The 20,693-nt window shown below is 45.2% G+C and overlaps 1 protein-coding gene across 1 annotated transcript in view; it reads right to left on the reverse strand.

Annotated features, from left to right (window-relative positions):
* c8h21orf91 (chromosome 8 C21orf91 homolog) overlaps positions 1-18,509 on the reverse strand; it is a 41,306-nt gene extending 22,797 nt beyond the window's left edge. Inside the window, exons 1-2 of the mRNA XM_056284791.1 lie at positions 18,457-18,509; positions 13,525-13,658 (exon numbers count right to left, since the gene is read on the reverse strand). Coding sequence (XP_056140766.1) covers positions 13,525-13,651 — 127 coding nt within the window. The 5' untranslated portion in view covers positions 13,652-13,658; positions 18,457-18,509. The remainder of the gene's footprint in view (positions 1-13,524; positions 13,659-18,456) is intronic.
* Between the last annotated feature and the right edge of the window lie 2,184 nt (positions 18,510-20,693).

A 20,693-nucleotide genomic window follows, 5' to 3' on the forward strand; every position in this document is an offset into this window, starting at 1 on the left:
GCACTAAGTCAGTGCTCCACAAGTAACAATATAAAGTTACAAATGTATATAAAATATATATATATATATATATAAATAAAAGTAAGTTGAAAACAGAACCAACATGTTATTCAAACTCACCACACCCAGTCGTAGAATGACGATGACTTCAGAGAATAGTTTCAACATGGGTCCCAAAATAACTTCAGCCGTATAAATTAACCTATGTGGCTGTTATGTAGTGTAGCAGAGATTGGGAAACGCTGAACAGTTATCCGTTAGTGCCATCTGTTTGACTCGCCGGGAGTGTCGGGGCTATAGTTTCCGTGTAACATTTCTTGGCCTCCTACAGTATGATAAAGCTGTACCTCCCGCTGTTGAACGAAACCTGTAGCCAGGCAGGGAATAGTAGACCGTATCTGATATGGGTGGCCCTGAGCTTCTGCTCGATGTATTTGAATGATGCTCTCCGTTTAGCGACTTCAGTTATGAAGTCCGGCAAAATATGTACCGCGTGTCCACAGAAGGTGAGCGGACCCTTATCCCTGGCCATCTGGAGGATGTGCTGCTTGACTCTTAAATGGTGTACTCTCACAATCATGGGTCTGGGGGGAGCATTCGGGCCTGAACCTGGCTGAAAGACTAGTCGGTGCGCCCGGTCCAACATCTCTGGGCCGTTGGGAATATTTATACCCAGCGTTTCGGCAAAAAGTTCGGTCATGAATGAAGTGACTTGCGGCCCTTCCAATTTCTCTGGAATGCCAACCATGCGTAGATTTTGGCATCTGCTTCTCGATTCCAGGTCCTCCGTTTTAGCCGTTAGCAACTTGTTGCATTTCTCCAGTACTTCACACTTAGCCTCGAGTACAGTGATCCTGTCATCCCAGTCCTGTAGAGAGGTTTCAACCACAGTAAGACATGAGCCAAATGAATTCATAGTCGACTGTAAAATGACCATAGAGCAGCAGGTTTCGGCTCGGAAAGTTTCGATGAGTCTGACCACCGTTGACAGAGATGGGCCTTCTTCGTCATCGTTGGTGCCACGTTTAGGTACAAGCGGAAGGTTAGCCTTCTCGCTAACTTGTTGAGATTGAACTCGGCCTGGACGCTCCTGGCGAGAATTATTTCTCCCAGTCGTACCAAGATGAATCTTGAAGGGTCCGAAACTACAAATCAGTCAAAGTGGATGGACAAATTTATGTTTGTAACTCTAATAATGAATATATACGCAGGAGCTGGCAGACACGTCAACTCGCTCCCCGTGCTGCAACAGGGAAGAAACTGTTCTTGTGGCATTAAAGGTCTATTTAGAGATATCAGGTATGTGGGGTGCCCCGGTGGCTCACCTGGTAGAGCGCGTACCAAAATCTCTGCAATCTTTACTCTGATTGCATAGTTTTCAGTCCAAAACTTCATCAGGGTATACCAGGTATCTGCCACTCCATGCCCAAACACTTAGTAACAGTGTGTTCCTGGTGGCAGCTGCTGACCTTAGCTGAACAAAGTGATTTGTTCATAACATATAGCACTATTTATTTCCAGCGTCCAATGCTCAAATAGCCGATTTGAATTTCTTTTAGGTTGATGTTTCAATTTGTGTCCGATGTAATTAATTTGGGGGGGGGGGGTTCCACAAAAATTACTGAGACATTCTTCCACCATCGTAGCACCTCTGCATAATTTTTCAATAGTCAAATTGGCACTATTACACAAGTCTTGAGAAATTAAAACATTCAAATGTTTGAATGTTTCTCTGATTTCCGTAAGGAATAAATTGTGTTACGTGTGGTGTCCACAACGGAAATGTTCTTCAAATGCTTTCTATTGCATTTTAATGCACGTGAACTGTATAATCTCCAATATCCTCTAATTTCCATGGCTAGGGTCTGATTTCTGTAGACTTCTTTTTTCCCTCACCCATTTGTATGTCTACTGGGCAAGGACACTTGATCCTTGACACACTTCCACTGGGGCTGAGGGAGAGCCGGTACTGGGGACAAATAGGACACAGGTCACGGAGGCTAGGGTGTCCAAATTGAGCTTCCTGGCACGGCTTCGTGCAGAGGGTAGTCAACAGCTGCACAGCTCAATGTGGACCCTAGAAAGGGCTCACGTGAACAGTGTTGTCCCCACACCATCTTTTTCAACTGCAGACATTTCAACAAACAAGGACACACATTTGTTATCTCGGCCACGTGGTATTATCCTGGGGGATTACGTGTTTGGTTGCACGTGTGTATGTGTGTGTGTGTGTGTGTGTCTGCAGCTAATCTCGCAAACTACTGGACCTATCAGCCTAAAATGTTTTGTGCAGTTATGAGTGTATGATGAAGAACCTCTCATGGTTGCAGTGATTCAAAACCTTCAAAAAAACATCTATTCTCGCTATCGCAGCTCCCTCTCTCCATTCACTCTCTAGCTCGCTCGACCAACGCAGCTCTCCGTTGCCGCCCGATCTAAGTCAACCGTGCGCAAGCGCGAATCACATCTACGGTTGAGTCGGATGAGGCAGCGACAGTGTCAAACCAAAAACATTATGTATTTGGGGTATGAGTCTTGAAAAGTAAATGAGGAGTCGATCGTATTTCGCAAGCCATCAAATAATTCACTGCTGATCTCAGCACAGAACTGGAAGAACACTGGATAATTCGCCTTATTCACCGCACCGCCACACGGAAGTGCCATAGTCACCAATATTAAAATTCCACTACAAGAATACAATTTCCAGAGTAGGAATAACCACAGTCACAGCTGGAAATCATCTCAGCTACAATAACACATGTTCCATGGCTGAGCTATGTTTTCTTACCGTTGTTTTATGGATGAAAGTCAGCCAGCAGAGCAGCCATTCACCTTCATTCATTTTATATCTGAAAACCGCGACTGTTAAACACATTTCAAGTCTTTTAATAAGGGCTTTGAAATTATGATAGCCTGATCACTGTCATTTCATATTAGACTGGGTCGCATTCGTGTGAGAGTCCGCCTAGGAGGCTGCACATCCACAGACTGACCTGCAAAACATTTTCATTGGGTAGATTTTTTTAGCTTGAGCGCTGCATGTTAACCCCCCCCCCCATATTTCCCGCTCAATTGACCTGGGCGCTCGGCAAAACTCTTATAATGGCAGGAAAAAGTGTTTTTTCTGTCCGCGTGTGTGTTTTTCCTCTCTCCCGGTAGGCAAAAAAAAGGGGGTGGTTTGTCACCAAGTCCGAGCACCGGGGAAGGGGAGATACATATGCCTGGCGGACATCCGCACTCTACTGAGTGCACTCTTCTAGTTTCTAGCTGGCATTTCTCTTTGCTTCAAGGGGTCTTCTCTACCCTGGGACCTAACTACCTGACAATGCCTCTACCGGCACAAAGGCAGGATTTGCAATTCTCTACGAAAACTTTCATGAGGTCTGATGTCAAATTAGCCTGCATGCCACCATAAAGATGACCAAAAAGTCTTCAGTTAAAAGGTTTAAAATAAGTGACGAGTTGGCTGCAAAGGTCGCAGCATGCACAGTAGCGCTGATGTGGTTCCAGCCACACATAATAAACACTGAATTCTGGTACTGAAACATTTCACTTTCAATTCAGTTACATGCCCGTCTGCCAAGTTAGCTTCCCATTGTTGTGAGGAGGCATGTTTATAATGAAGTGACATACAACACTGTCTGCATACAAACGGCCAAGAACAACCTAGAAAGATAAATATTACTCTAGTCAGCAAATCTAACACATGATGGCAGACAGTTTAGGACAGAATGAACCAGAGATCTAGACTGATAGAATCATGTATGAGTTTTGTCAGTTTGCTTCAAGACAACGCGAAATGAAACTGAAATATTTTTACCTTGTTAGTTTCCTGTCATATCATGCGCCTATTCAACAAATTATGACCCCCATATTAAAAAAAAAAACAACACACGCATGCACGCACACTCGCACACACGGCCTAGTACCCTGCTTTACTTGGAACTGCATCACACTAAGGAAGTAGGTTACACTCTAAATGTAGTTTCATGTTGTCTTTAATCAACTAAAGGGGGAGAGTTATAAATTATAACATCCCCAAATACCGTCCTTTACCCATTTCCAGTCTGTGCACAGTTGAAAGTAAACAAATATCCTCTAATTCACGCCATCTGGTTCACAAATCAAAACAGGTACAAGAGCTTGCTGGCTGACAGAACTACAGGTTTGGGATTACTTTATTATTTTTCCAAGCATTTTGTCCCAAAAGGGGTACAGGAATAAGTGAAATTGGTGTCACGTTAAAAGAAAGAAAAAAGCTGTAATGAATTAATATGAGAACTACTGACAAAACTGCCTATATGGGGGGCGTCCGGGTAGCATAGCGGTCTATTCTGTTGCCTACCAACACGGGGACGGCGGTTCGAATCCCCGTGTTACCTCCGGCTTGGTCAGGCGTCCCTACAGACACAACTGGCTGTGGCTGTGGGTGAGAAGCCGGATGTGGGTATGTGTCCTGGTCGCTGCACTAGCGCCTCCTCTGGTAGGTCGGGGCGCCCGTTTGGGGGGGAGGGGGAACTGGGGAGAATAGCGTGATCCTCCCATGGGCTACGTCCCCCTGGTGAAACTCCTCACTGTCAGATGAAAAAGAAGTGGCTGGTTACTCCACATGTATCGGAGGAGGCATGTGGTAGTCTGCAGCCCTCCCCGGATCGGCAGCGAGGGTGGAGCAGCAACAGGGACGGCTCGGAAGAGTGGGGGGCTGGATACAATTGGGGAGAAAAAATCCAAAATATCCCAAAAAATAAACTGCCTGTACGTATGTAATTCCTCATCATGATGCCGTTTTATCTTTACGTGAAGTTCCATGGTTCACGTTGACTGAGCTAAAGATTTATCTTTTATACTTTCCCAACCCAACGAACATCTGGCTTATTCTATTACCTTTGGAAACCAAAATTTGTGCTTAGCTAGAAAATCACCGAGGCCCTGGCCAGAGACCTGCTTTCGCAGAGTCAGCAAATTTCTAAACCATTACTGTGTTGAAACATACTGTAGTGTGGCTAGAAGCACAAATATGTAGCTCTCTTTACACCCGAGGTGACGGGTTCACCAACAATGAAGGGGCCATTTTTAAAAGCACGCTACAATAGCACCTAAACAGCGTCACAAGCATTTGGCATTAGGTCAATCATTCCACAGTGCTGTGCTCTAGCTTTAGGAATTTTCTGTCTTTTCTCTTAGCTGCTTGTGATTCTAGCTTAGCTGGTAACATCGTTGGCTCCAGCAGAATTCCATGTGCATTATGTAAGGGGATGAAGGCACGGTGCTGTGGTCTCGCTGAACCTGGCAGCTCCGCAGACATCTGAGATTGAGAATGGACTGAGAAGACTGAAGTAAGACAACATGAGACAATCTGCAACACAAGAAGGCTGGAGCTTACAGTGCTGCTCGGGTCATGGTAGACCTCTCAGGTCTTTACACAGCACAGCTTTTCAAATCCAATTAGGCGAGTTAAGTGAGGTACAGTGTGCTCAAATTTACTATTTGGACTTCTAAGTCCAAACAGCAAAGTTCTATTGGATCTTTTCATGGACAAAAACACTCTGATGACAAGGTACCACTCTTTCCAGTTGACTCACGACAACTTGCGTAAAAGTGCAAAAATAATATATTATATACATAAATAATAAATCACCTACGCTATCATGCAGAGTTGGTAGGACAAGTCTGAGCACCCGAGTATTTTTATAATTATTCAAGATTATCAGAAGTGAGCTGTTGTTAATTTGTCATCAGGTACTCAAGCCTGTATCCTCTCTTCTCTTTTCCTGCACCTTGATAACGCCTGATGTATAAATCAGCTTTGAGGAGCCTGCAAAAAACATCTACATCCACTCTCAGGTCGCTCATCCATATGTCTGAGAGATGTAGTGTTTGAATGACAGATGCATTGGTGTTTTGGGAGAAACAGGTACACAATGATGAGTTACTGCATCTCTAAATGTGGCCATGTATCATGTGTGCCTTATACCAATTTGTCAGATTTTGCATGGAATCCAATCCAGAGTCAAGCATTTGGAATCATTATATAGTAATACTCCATAAGTATTAAATAATAAAGTATTACTTATATAGCAATACCAAATCTTCTTACTGATAGCCTCGTTTGCTTATGTCGCTCATACAGAGGCATCAAAATTAAACTGAGACTGATTGAAAAACTGTTCGGAGCAGCTCCATTATCTGAACTGCTTACCCTGCTCTCAGGGTCACGGGGATGCTGGATCCTATTCCAACAGTCATTGGGTGGCAGGCGGGGAGACACCCTGGACAGGCCGCCAGGCCATCACAGGGCCGACACACACACACACGAATTCATACCTAGGGACAATTTAGTACGGCCGATTCACCTGACCTACATGTCTTTGGACTGTGGGAGGAAACCGGAGCCCCCGGAGGAAACCCACGCAGACACGGGGGGAACATGCAAACTCCACACAGAGGACGACCCGGGACCACCCACCAAGGTTGGACTACCCCCGGGCTCGAACCCAGGACCTTCTTGCTGTGAGGCGACCGCACTAACCACTGCGCCACCGTGCCGTCCCTAATTAGTGCAATATCATGTAAAATCGATCTGCAGAAATGATCATGAAAGCTTTGACTTCTAACAAGTTATGCTGCGATGGCACCGTTTCGGTTCTTGCTGAGCTGATATGAACAGCTTTCAAATATTGTCATGACCTTCTCTTTGTATGTACACTAGTCTTTTCCGTAGTTTTGACCATTAAATCCATAATCCAATGAAATCACTGGCCACTTCAAAAATGAACTGTTTACTGCAGCGGGGAGAGGCAGCAAGACCTTGTGGCTATGATTTGGTTCATTGAGCTAATCTGTGATATAACAGTATGAACGCAGGTCTGGATCGCTTTCCCTCATTATCTATTCAACAGAGCTATTCAGGCTTGAATATCAGGGTGGCTATTTTAGAAGCAATGTCTAAGGAGCCGAATGTTACACTGAGTTGAAAACCTACAAACACGACGGTTAGGCTGACAATGTTATTCATTTCGACTGCAACAGACATTCGCAGATAACATCTATTGGGAAATCGCAACAACAGCCCTCAGATTAATAATCAGTAACAATAACAGCCTATTGATACATGTCCCTATTGGTTGGACTTAAAATGTCCACGTTCCTCTCACAGTGGAACTTATAACACTAACTCAAAGTCAACCTGGGCTGTGGGCTGTTGTGGGTTTGGTGCAGGACTGCGGTAGAGGCTGTGTTGTTGCTCAAGGGGGAAAAGGTTTGAGAAGAAACACTCAGTTTGGCAAGAGGGTTGATGAAATATGAACAACTATGATTACTGGTAGGTGGCTGATGGAACCCGTGTAAATATAGCCTGACGAGGTCACCTCCACGAACAAGCCTTTTCAGTGCTGATTAATGCTGTGCCTCCTGAACCGTCCACACAGCCTTGCTGCTCCCGTCAAATCTACTTCTAAAAAGAGACGGGAAAGCAACTACTAAGCCGGCCGTTGACTGAGCTTAAAGGGTAATAATTGCATTTGTTTTGAAACTTGGGTCTTATTTTTACATTTTTTGTTGTCGCGCATATAGGTTATGATATCATTTTACTCACTGGCTTCATTATGGAGCTTTTGGAGTTGGGTGCACCGCTAGACACAACTTTAGAACAGGGTCTTAAGGGGCAACACAACACACGACTTAAACTTGTCCTGTCAACAGCAACAAGAAGAAGAATCCCGAGTGCTTCACTGTGTACATGATTTCTTATTATCTATGACTTCTCAACTGTGTTGGCTAAGTAGTTAGTTAAAGAGTATGTATGTATGTATGTAACCTGCTAACATCTAGTTCAGCATCTCTGATACATTCTCTGGGCCACTGCACTTTATTGCCTTTTGTTTCGCCTGTATACTAAGTCAATCCTTGTGTTTATATCTGAAGATTGTCATGTTGTTATTCTATGTTAATTACACTGAGAGAGCCACGAAACTAGCGGCACAGTGGCACAGTCAAGCGGCATGGTGGCCCAGTGGAGTGGCACGGTGGCGCAGTGGTTAGCGCGGTCGCCTCACAGCAAGACGGTCCTGGGCTCAAGCCCCGGGGTAGTCCAAGCTTGGGGGTCGTCCTCAGTGTGGAATTTGCATGTTCTCCCCGTGTCTGCATGGGTTTCCTCCGGTTTCCTCCCACAGTCCAAAGACATGTAAAGGTTCCGCCAAAGGTCAGGTGAATAGGCAGTACTAAATTGTCCCTAGGTGTGAATGTGTGTGTGTGTGTGTGTGTGCACGTGCATGTGTGTGTGGGCCGTGATGGATTGGCGGCCTGTCCAGGGTGTCTCCCCGCCTGCCGCCCAGTGACTGCTGGGATAGGCTCCGGCATCCCCACGACCCTGACAGCAGGATAAGCGTTTAGATAATGGATGCATGGATGGATGGAGCTACGAAACTGGAGTCAAATGCCATGTATGTGTGCAAACCTACATGTCCGACAAACATGATTCTGAGTAATACTACCTACGGTAAGTATGAGCTGGTTATCCCTCTAAAATGAACCAAAATGTAACTCAGCAATACGATCAACCATTGATAACACTGGACATTTTGGGTTATAACTTTTGACTTGCACTTTTGTTTTCACTTCCAAATACATGGTATAGATAATTGGATTAAATTGGACTTGTTGAAACATGTCTATTGCTTATGTCCAGTTGTCTCATAAGACGCTGTTGTAAAGCTGTGCCCAAAATCTCCAAAATGAGTAGTGAGTAAAAACGATACCTTAACCAACATGCAGCATAGCAAAAACTATGAAAATGAAACCCAGGTTGTAAAAATAAAAAAGGAGCTATCCTCTTGGTGGCAGTGTTGAGGGGCACACGTTACTCAATTGCAACACAACGAAACATCAAAATACCCCATCAACGCAGCCTCTTGCTACAGGGTGACATATAACCTACTGGACTGCGGAGTCAACAACTATGTTGATATGAGCAAATCAAGTTGGTGCTTGCTCTGGTGTGCACCGCCTGGCTTCAACCGAGAACACAGCCTGTTTGTCAGGGGCTGATGGGTAAACAGACAAGTCTCAACATTTCCAGTGTGTGTAAACATCGTAGAAGGACTGGGAGACATTGTGGGTGGACCCAAAATGGGGTGAGGTGTTCTTGGTGAAATAATACAGGTCTGCACACAGCAAATACTTGGCACTGTTGCAGCGAGCAAGTGGAACTGAAAGCGTTACTTTAAGAGAGAATAACTAGAAAATCATACGTCTTGTACATCCTCAAAATTGTTTTTTTTAACCAAACAATTTTAGTTTCTTGTATTTCCCTGTTCAGTTATTTCATTGGAAGGACTATTTTCCATGTGAGGTTATATTCTTTTTGTATGTGTTGTTGATGTTTGAAACTGCTCAAATTCAAAGCACTATTTTATCTTCTTGTTTTTGCATACAGCTGAATGTGATAAGTGAGACCACAACTCCAACCGAAATGCTGTCTTTTTGTGTTTCTTGTGTAAAGAGATGTAGAGCTGCCTTTTTTCCGCTGGAACTAAGAAAAAAATTGACATTAAAGCATTCACCGGAGTATAGCATTTCCTACTTTGACTGATGTGGAAGTCCAAAGACATGTAGGTCAGGTGACTTGGCTGCACTAAATTGTCCCCAGGTGTGACTGTGTGTTTGTGGGGGGGGGGGGGCTGTGATGGACTGGCGGGCCCGTCCAGGGTGTCTCCCCGTCTGCCGCCCAATGACTGCTGGGATAGGCTCCAGCATCCCTGTGACCCTGAGTGAGGATAAGCGGTTTGGGTAATGGAATGGAGCGATGAGGGCGCTTCCTGGTGTTGAAGAGCACACCACCGTTTGTGTGCCAGTCACCGCAGGTCAGCCAGTCGAAGATACCGCAGTGTTGACACTGTAGTGTCGACACGAGGGTGTCAAATAAACCGACACACTTGCCCTTTTTATAGATCTGCTGAGACACACTAATGGAAAAGTGGTTAGCAGCGCACCAAACATTAACCGTGAGCTGTACACCACGCTGGTTAAGAATTAGTGCTTCAAAAGAGGTTGAAAATGAAAAAGAAAATGTTTTGAGTGCTTATAAATATTCAAAGCAGCGTAGCATAATGAGGCATTGCATATTCAGCAGCAGTAATTCACCCGTGAGAGAGGATGATATGGCTTTGGACACAAATGGGCTGCAGTGAGTGAGTGAGTGAAAGAGCGAGCGAGAGCGAGCGAGAGAGAGAGCGTGTGTGCATGAGTGGTGTTTTTATTCTTCAGTCTTCTATATTTTTCTGTACCCTCTGTCTATATGGACTGTGAGCTGGCTTTTGTTCCTTTCTTTCTCCCTCTAATGAAGCCAGGCAGATGCTGAGCTTTGGGCATTAGGCCTAAATGATCAGACAGTGGGCACGTAGCCTGGCCCTGGATTCTAATCAGAAGGGCCTGAAAAAGAAAAAAAAACCCCATTCAGCTCAGCCAACTTCCCTCCCCACCAACGCAGTGCTGGGCTGTATCAGCAACACGTGCCAGTCTGCAACCACCGCCACCACCTCCCAGCCCCGGTGCTTACGTAACAGCTACTTCATTGCTACAAACACGCTATGACAACATCTCTGGCAATATTTGCACCCACAAGGGCACATAACAGTAACAATACAATTTTACCGTTACACACACACACACAACACACACACACAACACACAACCCTGCCCACCAGAACACATATCCTATTACATCTGCATGTGAGCAAAACCAAATCTACTTTCCATAAATGTCCATCAATCAGCTTGCAAGCAGCACAGGACTTAAACAGTTAGTCCCAGTTAAGTCAGTACCAGTTAACAGTCATCTTAACAGCGCTCTTTCTGGGACTGCAGTCCAGACAGAATAATACACAACAACAACACAAACTCATGTGTTCCCTTTCTGAGATCTGTTAATTCACTGATAAACTGAACCTCAGCAGGCCTACGAGTCGTTTCCCCACACAAACATCCACCCCGTGTCGACATTATAGCGGTGTTGAGAGTGACTTAATAATCTACGAGACGCCATTGTTTAACAAGTAGCATCCACTCGAATTTTGCTGGAAATGTGCTACTCTTCATCACAAGACAAGGGCGTTTGCGGATCTGCAGAACAAAAAAGCGTATCTAATCCCTTTGGAGCTGCCACTTGTTAAAAAGGCCCCTCATTCGTTAAGAGCAGAAAACCTGCACTTCACATACACGATGCTCTTGTGTTAAGAACAGCATATCCAAAGGGAGACCACAGAGTGGTCTGCTCTGGGGAGGTGCTCTGGCGAGGTGGTGAGCCCTCTCGTTCATTAGCGAGGTCTTTACAGGCAGTGAAAAACAATCACACCATAATGGAAGGAGTCTCTGTGTCTGTCTGTCTGTCTGTGTATGTATGGAAGGAATGTGTATGTGTCTGTGTGTGTTATGTACAAGTGTTTAATATTTTTCCAGAACATGAAACATTTCTTATCCCGGGAACAGAAGCACACTATCCCGGGAATCCCAGGGAACGGACTTGTTCTTAAGGTCAAACTTCAGCTACGGTCAAAACGCTTCTGTCATGTTTCCAGCAACACTAAATGCAACATGGACGAATATGTATAAACCTATGGGATCCCAACCTGAACGCTTTAGTGTATTATTTGGTGGTATTAATTAATCATTATTAAGGCAAAAGAATACCATTTATGTTAATCAACATTAGAATGAGCATAATATGAACTTCACATGCTGCTTGAACTTTCAGCTACGAGGAATATGACATGTCACCTTCATGCCTGTGGTCTGCCAGCTGAGAAAGACAGCCACATGGAATTTATATTTGACAGTAAAACAAAATTCGTCAGAGCCGTTTTCAAAGTCGTTCTATTAAGCTGAGATGGATATTCTGTTAGCATTCAGAGGCTGCTGGTGTGAGCCTTCTGTAACAGCCAAGCAGTGTTAGATACAGTAATAAAGTCAATGATCACTCAGAGTTAACAGAATATTTATCTTTAACTTCAGCATTTCAAGGAAGCATTGTGCAATTTTGCCGGGGGAAGTTTTTTTGGCTCAAGTATGAATCCGGTGCTCTTGCATGCTTTGGTGAGCTTTCACCAGTTTTGTCATGCTGAGATTCCAAATGTGGCAGCGAACCGCTTGTTGAACCTCCAGAACATTTGTTCACACAGCACACATGTTGCATCTTCATTGTTTAATTTTTTTGAAGTATTCCACGCAAAGCTGGTGGCAGACATCGTGTTGTTCTAGCTTAGATGCTAGAGCCTTCAACAGAGGAATTCCTTGGGCCAAAAGTTACCATATTAACTGCATTAGCGGTCATGGTGTAATCCCAAGAGGTCAGAAGTGACTAGTAGAAAAAAAATCATGGTGCTTTGTGTGTATTAGGTACAATACGCTTTCAGTGTGTTCCACCGACGCACACACAGCTGCTGCATAAACTTAAAAATATGTCGGCCTACATATTTTCTAAATATAGGCCTATTCAATTATGTTCTAAAAGTTAAAAAAAAATTTCCCATTCTCGGAAAATGGTTTGGATGGGCATTCCTGGGAATGCCATTTCCTGGGAACGAGGAGTGAGTGTGTATGTATGGACGTATGTTTGTCTGTCCTTTGATTTTCTCGACAACCGCTCATCCGATCAATTTCACACTTGGTGGGTGTATTGCTGAGGACCCATCAAGAAAATCAAAGGACAGACATATATATACATACACAGGCTGGAAAAAATAGGCGTACTGTCTCTTTAATTGCTGTGCCATCACAGTGTAAAAGGCAGTGCGCTCAGCGCTGGCCCTCGGTATACATTTTAAGGCTTCTTTGAGAGAGCTAATGTTAAGAGATTTGAAGAGCAACGTCAAGAGATTTGAACAGCGTAACCCACATTGTGGTCGGAGCGGAGATTACACCTTAACGGGCACTGCACTTCTCTCTCCAATACCAAATATCCATATTCAGATTTGTTCTCAGGCTTCAGCAGGGCTCACATCTGCAATAAGGTTACACATTTACTGAGAAGGAAGCTGATGGTTAATGATGAATATCCAGGAGTCTTGGGACAACAAGGATTCTTTTGTGAATTGCAACAGCCTGGCAACTTTATTGTTCCCCCAAACTGAGTAGCACGGGAGCTAGTAAACTGAAGTCGCGGGTTAGTTTTTGCCAGAAAGGACCAACACAATAACACCAAGAGCAGGAGGATTTCAAAATCTAGCCGGACTCTGACCACATATTATGTCAATGTCGACATACTGCTTCATCAGTACAACAACAAAAAAAAAATGTTTTGGTAGAAATACCAATAATGTCTTAAAGTCATAAGATAAACATAAAATGGAAAAAGGTCACTGGGTGGTTTAAAAAAAAAAGGAGACCTCTGAAGAGGCCCGGTTCCACCTATTACAGGGTTGCTTTGAAATGTATGCCACAGCAACAACTTCATGTGAAGAAGCCATTCAGTTCTCAAGATCATGTTATGGTCTTCATTGCCCGGGGAAACAGAAATCTCAAGTTTCTTACCTTCAATACTGAGTTCGAAGCAGACATGGCAAAAGGACAAGGTCCCCGTATCAGTCTCTAGCTTGCAGACACTGCAGACATTATCATCGTTTAGGTCAATGTTCACAAACTGCTCCTCTTCATCCATAGTGCTTCTGGGGAGAAACAAATGATGACAGATAGAGCACATGAGATGGCATCTCCAAACCGTTTTGGCATCTGCAGTCATACTTTTTAAATAGTAGATCATTTTCTAAGTTGGCAGTCAAGACAGATAGTGTTCAGTTTGGCTTATAGCAGAACAAAAGATGCCCATCCCTTTTTGTGTTTGTATATCTAGTCAATGATATTTGATACGTATAAACTGCCAAACAAGTTGAAAGATAGGCCTACTCAATTATGATTCGCTACTGAACCATGAGGACGAAATGAAAGTGTTAATTACAGAGCAGCACTCCTGGAGCTAGGAGCGACTCAGTGTCTTGCTCAAGGACACTTCAGCAGGACAGTCACTTACTTTTAAGGGGGACAGGAGAGGAGTCTTCCTACTTGACAGAAAGTCGCCCTAATGACTTTGCCTCCCTGCTGCCGTGTCTCTTGGTTTACACACAAATGAGCATCTCTGTGACGCCCTCCCCCCAGTACGCAGCTTCTCTAAATTAGGCCACGGCCCCATTTTCTTGATAGGTTATTGGTCTTTCAGCATCTTCCTAAACTATTTGGGCATCCAAACCTTCCAAGGAGCAGTGTGGCAATATGAATTTGGTATGAATGGTCACTGGTAAAAATCTAAACATGATTTCTCTTCACAGAGAGACACCATTGAAATTCTAACTCTAGCCTAAAACCTACATATGCACAATTTGCAATGATCCTTTTAATAGCAGTTTAGGCTCATTCTGTTGTTACTGAACTGTAATAGCACCACTTTCCCACCCACCCATTATTCACAAATACATTCACCCAATGGTCACTGTCATTCATGGAATCATTAAAAAAAAAAAAAGAATGGTTTATCTCAAACTAGTGCAGTATCTGTTCGGGTATAGTGCATGTTCGGGTGTAATCCCCCTCCTACCCCATTGGCAGAGTGGCGTTGTTCATATTACGTATGCATGTATATGTATGTATGCATGGCTGGCCTGTGATTTTCTTGACAACCACACATCTGAACGACTTCACACTCGACAATGCAATTCCTTGGGTCCTCAGGAATACACCCACTGAGTGTAAAGTCGATCGGATGCACAGTTGTTGAGAAAATCAAAGGACAGACAAAGAAGCTGTTTACACCTGGCATTAACATGTGTCTTGGGTGATCCGATCACAATTGGACAGCCTTACGTATAGGCGTGAACACACCCAATGAGTCCTCAATGCATCCCGAGAGCCGATCGCTCAAGCCACATTCAGAGGTGGCCTGGGATGCATTTGAAGTGTAAACGCACATGTGTCCCAGGCTGCATTGAAGGACCGCCTACTCAACTAGCTGACTAGGCAGTCACCAAAGCCTCCTCTGGGTTTAGTTTAGTTTTTGATTTACCTCCTCTGTAATTTCTGACACATCACACCCACAGACCCACGACTGTGGAGCCCCCGCTCGCTTGCACATTCAAGTTCAAATTCAGGTTCAAGTTCATTTATACACCGCAGTGCAGACCCTCTCAAACTGGCTGGAATAATGACATAATCTGAGCCTGAAATGACGTGATTGGGTTTAGAATTACAAACTCTAGTGTTCATACATTTACATTTTCCCACATAGCGAGTTTTAAGAACGAGTTTCAACTTTTGCTGCTTAGTTTGAGCACAAAATGAAAGAAAGGCAAACAATCAGCTCTGTGCACAACTGTAGTCCACCGACTTATGGTTTCTACGGCAGCGGTCATACCAGTTTCCTGTTTGTTGGTGTGTGCTATTGACAATTGCACAATTATGAGGATAAGTATCCTCATCCTCTTAATTGTGGACATGTACAACTTGAAACTTTTCACCCGTTTGCTGGTAGGTGCAGGTGAAAGTTAGTTGACAGTTCTGTGCATGTCGTTGACATTTATCCATGTTAAATCTTGCAGGCATCGCAAAAAATATGTCATTGTCAATAGCACACGCCAACAAACAGGAAACTGGTATGACCACTGCAGTAGAAACCGGAAGTCAGTGAACTACAGCTATGCACAGAGCCGATCAGACGCTGACAATCCTAATTCACTCAATTAATTTTCCTCATCAGATTATTTGTCTCTATCTGGCATGACATGCATTTGCTGCATCCATGCCATTGTAATAATGTGAAGCTATTTACCCACAATAGACTATTTCTTAAATGCAATATATTGGGTCAGGGGTCTGAAGGCTTTCAGACAGATCTACATCATCACCATCAAAATAATAATGTCCATTTGCACAGCCCTTTTTAAAAACCTGTTGTGCTTCACAACAAAGTGGAATGGAAATAAAAAAAGAAGTGCAGTTGGGATATGGGATGATTCATTTTGTTTCTTTAAGAGCACTTCAAATTTTGTATGTCAGCATAATTTGACGTCATACTAATTGACAGCGCATTAAAATTAGGCTCGAGTGAGCAAGGATGTCTCATTTTGTTAAATGCCCGTTGCTTCAATTCCTCTCTCCTCGTGTTTCTGTACTTGTTTACATGTTTATTTACATGACTGTGACAGGTGCCATGGGGAGGGTTCACCATGAAGATGGACACGGTTTTAGGTGATTAACACGGGCTTAATTTGATAATGTCTTTCATTCGTGACTCGCACGGGCCGGTGCGCTGCCCTCCTACGAGCCACGCCCCCTCTCCCCGCTTGCAGCCAAGGCTTAACCACATACCCCTACCGCACTCAAGTATGTGTTTATTTGCATATGGAGCGGGGAAGTGAGTTCCGTTCACAAGTGGTCACTCAAGACACATGTGGAGAGGCATTCTAATGCCAGGTGTGAACTGAAATACTTAGAGCTGTCCACTTGTGATCGGATCACCCAAGACTCACGTTAATACCAGGTGTAAACAGTCTCATTCATACATACATGCATACATACAAACACAGACACGAGATTCCTTCTATTTTAGTATGACGGAGCTCATGGCCCTGTGATGGCCCGGCGGCCTGTCCAGGGTGTCTCCCTGCCTGCTGCCCAATGACTGCTGGGATAGGCTGCAGCTTCCCGCGACCCTACGTAGGATAAGTGGTTTGGATAATGGATGAATGGTTGGATGGATCTAATGGATTTGGAGGGCTTTAACACCACGGCAATTACCATGTATCACTAAGGGTGCAAGTTGAACTGAAACCATGACCTTCAGGATCGTAGCTTTGAAACGGAAGCATTCTTGAAAATAAAATAAAAAAAACAGTCTGAGCTCCGACCCACATCAAGGCATACCAAACACACTTACGAAAGCTTATATGAAACCATCTTTGAAGTAGTTAACAAAGAGGGATGTCCCCCCCCCCATTACACTGTGAAAAAAGTCATTTCCGCCTCTTCCATCTCCACTGAGTTTACGAAAGATTCAGAATGGCCACAGCAGTTAGAGGACTACAATGACAGGCTACAAATCATTCAAAACATGAATGCAAATGTATGTAAATACAGTGGAGTAGGTTTGTGTTGAGGAACTGAAAATAACATGCATATGGACAACCGTATTCTAGACCAGCTCCTCCTCTTGATTTAAAGCCGTCTCGTCAAATTGACCATATTTAACGTGTTAAGCAGCGTTTTTACAGAGATTTCATCTCTTAAAATTAATCTTAACGTTGTATTAGGGTTAGGGTTGCCCTGTGATGGCCTGGCGGCCTGTCCAGGGTGTCTCCCCGCCTGCCGCCCAATGACTGCTGGGACAGGCTCCAGCATCCCCGCGACCCCGAGAGCAGGATAAGCGGTTTGGACGATGGATGGATGGAAATCCAAAAGTAACTCGGTTGGTATATGACAATTTTGGCATCCTACACCGATGCCATATCCGAAATAAAACTTGTCAGATGCAGTCAGCAAAAACCGACCCAGCTACAAGTACTCTAACGTCAATACCCGAGCACCGGCCAACCACAATTATTACAGCAAATTGATTTTTGAGGGGCTGATCCTGCGTCATTTTGTAAATTTCGCAACGATTCTCATAAGTTTGTCAAACGGTGCCCAAACCGGGATCTCTGGAAACACAAGCGGTTCGGAGACCTGCCAAGCCGAGCCGGTGCCCCGTCGAGGCGTGCTACTCAGCGGTTCTGCGCATGGTTAGGAGAGTTAGGATGAGGGTTTAGGGTTAGGATGAGGGTTAGGATGAGGATGAGGGTTAGGATTAGGATGAGGATGAGAATGAGGGTTAGGATGAGGATGAGGGTTAGGATGAGGGTTAGGATTAGGATGAGGGTTAGGATGAGGGTTAGGATTAGGATGAGGGTTTAGGGTTAGAATGAGGGTTAGGATGAGGTTAGGGTTAGGATGAGGATTAGGATGAGGGTTAGGGTTAGGATGAGGATTAGGATGAGGGTTAGGATGAGGGTTTAGGGTTCAGGCTGTTTTCGACTCGTCCTACGGCGGCAGGTTTTCGACAAAGCAGCGTAAAAGGTCCGAACACCGGATCGCGTTTCAACTTTCTTTCTTTGTCGACACCGTTTTATGAGTCAATGACAGCCCCGACTACATACATCATCTACCGCCTGGCCAGCGGCGCTTCGTCACCTCACACGCGTGTGAAACGTCGGTTCCGTTTGCCTCCGGGTTTCTGGTCCGTTGCGGACGCTGCGCGGCTAACGGCACAACAAGCGGTTGCTAGCGTCAAGTTAAGCTAACAGGGCAGGCTGGCTGGCTGGGAGAACCCCTGACCAGTTCCTGACCGCCGTCACTTCGCGGGTTTTTTTCCCGTCCGTGAGTCGCGCTTAGGCGCCGCCGGATAAATTGGGATGAAGTGGTTTTAGCGGAACCCATAGTTACCCTGAAAACTTGCCGTCTTCGGGACAGAATGCCTCGGTCCTTCACGGTCCTTCACGGTCCTTCTCCCCCCCGATCCGCGTCCTGCCGATCGTCGAAGTGCGCCGCGTCACGGCGAGCCGCACAGCGGAGCTTAGAGACACGCCCCTTTCGGGGTGACCCACTAGTTCATCATGGGGGGGGCGGCAGCTGGGTCGGTTTGTTTACCCACGTTTCTCGATCTTTAAAGTCTTCCACAGAGTACAACCTTCATAAATATATATATATATAATTCTTGATGGTGCAACTTGTTATTGACTTTTGAGGCCCTTGTCCATTTTTCCAGTGGTAGGCCACATATGCACCCCTCAAGTTGAGTTGGTACGTCTCACGGCGTCATCAAAACATTTCTCGTGCGGGGAAACGGGGCAGCTTTCGGTGACAGCGTTTCTGGTCAGCTTGGACGGGACCGGGGAGGGAGGCGACCCGACCCGACCCGACCCGACCCGGTAACTGGGGAACGCCACGGTGAAGAAACGAAAACGAGCGGGCCAAACGACAAATATTCCCGTTTCCACTCGAGTCTTTCGCGAAGCGCGGGGAAATCCCCACCACTGGCGCAGGATAAGCAAGAACAGTAACGGAGAGAAGTTTTATTATTATTATTATTATGTTTAATCACGGACGTCGGTTTAATTGTTATTGTACCTTTAAAATGGTTAAAGTAAGAGCTGATGAAACGATCACGACTATCACCGATGAGTCATCCTAATGATGGTTTATCAGGTCTGGTGCAGGTCTGGTTCAGGTCTGGTTCAGGTCTAGTTCAGGTCTGGTGCAGGTCTGGTGCAGGTCTGGTTCAGGTCTGGTGCAGGTCTGGTTCAGGTCTAGTTCAGGTCTGGTTCAGGTCTGGTGCAGGTCTGGCGCAGGTCCGGTTCAGGTCCGGTGTAGGTCTGGTGCAGGTCTGGTTCAGGTCTGGTGTAGGTCTGGTGCAGGTCTGGTTCAGGTCTGGTTCAGGTCTGCGCTCTCTCGAAAAGCCTAAAGCGCAACTTATACTTTCCGCGTCCGCGAGGGTACGCGTGACGCAAATCTCGTCATCAGAGGGCGTACGCGGGGCCCCGCGCGGACATCCGCGTACCGCCGATTGTTTGTGCCCGCGCGGACAAGGGCGCAAGTGCGCGTGCGCTGGTAAACAATCATGGACGCCGACTTTGAGGAGCGGCTGTGTGACGAGGTCCGTCGTTACCCTCAACCTTTATAATTCGTCATTAAAACGCGCGGCCGCACACACCATTTCCTTGCTTTCCGCTTTTTCTCTTTTCCTCCTTTGTCGCTAAACACAACAAACAAAGCTGCTCTTCTTCTTCTTCTTCTTCTTCTTCTTCTTCTTCTTCTTCTTGCATGTATGTCGCCATTTTGCCCGGAAATACGTAACGCTGATCTACTGCGCATGTGCGAAACGGGTAGGTAGCATAAACAGAAGCACTACGGGGCGTCCGGGTAGCGTAGCGGATTGTTCCGTTGCCTACCGACACGGGGATCGCCGGTTCGAATCCCCGCGTTGTGTCTACAGACACAATTGGTCGTGTCTGCGGGTGGGAAGTCGGGTGTAGGTATGAGAGGGGTAATCGGTTTAAATACCAAGGGGGGGGAATTACTACTATTTGCAGGCCTTAATGAGGGAGTAGCTAAAGAGCAGTCATTGCTGACAAAGAGCAGCTGCAGCAACCCAGCCCATTTTACCACCTGATAGGCAATTACCCTGCAGCACAAATGGAATTACCCCGGCAATTGCCAGCAACCATAACTACTTTTCGCTTTTGGTGTGGTGTCGCCAAACACAAGGGTAGGGTGCGAAACTCGATGTGACACAGAAGATTTAACTGTTAATGAGTCCAAGCAAGGATTATATGAATTTGGATGACTGGGGTGATCACTTCCCTTACATACATACATGCATAAAAATAGTATACTTCGAGTTTATTAAGTAAAGTGCAAGTATATGTACTATTAGCATACTTGAAAAAATTGTAGTGAATTCGGGGGGGGGCAGTCCAGGAACCGCCGCAGCCGGGACGCGAACCCGTGTCTCCCACACCGCAAGCGACAACGTGAATCAGTCGACTAAAGGACCAACGTGTCTACTTACCCATGCACGTTACAGTGTACTTAAATACACTTTTGTTTAGTATACCTCTGATAAGTACTTAAAAAGTAAACTGAGAGTATACTCACTGATTTTTTACTTTAAGATAAGTATA

Source organism: Lampris incognitus, chromosome 8 (genome assembly GCF_029633865.1).
Source record: "Lampris incognitus isolate fLamInc1 chromosome 8, fLamInc1.hap2, whole genome shotgun sequence".
Taxonomy (NCBI): Eukaryota; Metazoa; Chordata; class Actinopteri; order Lampriformes; family Lampridae; genus Lampris; species Lampris incognitus.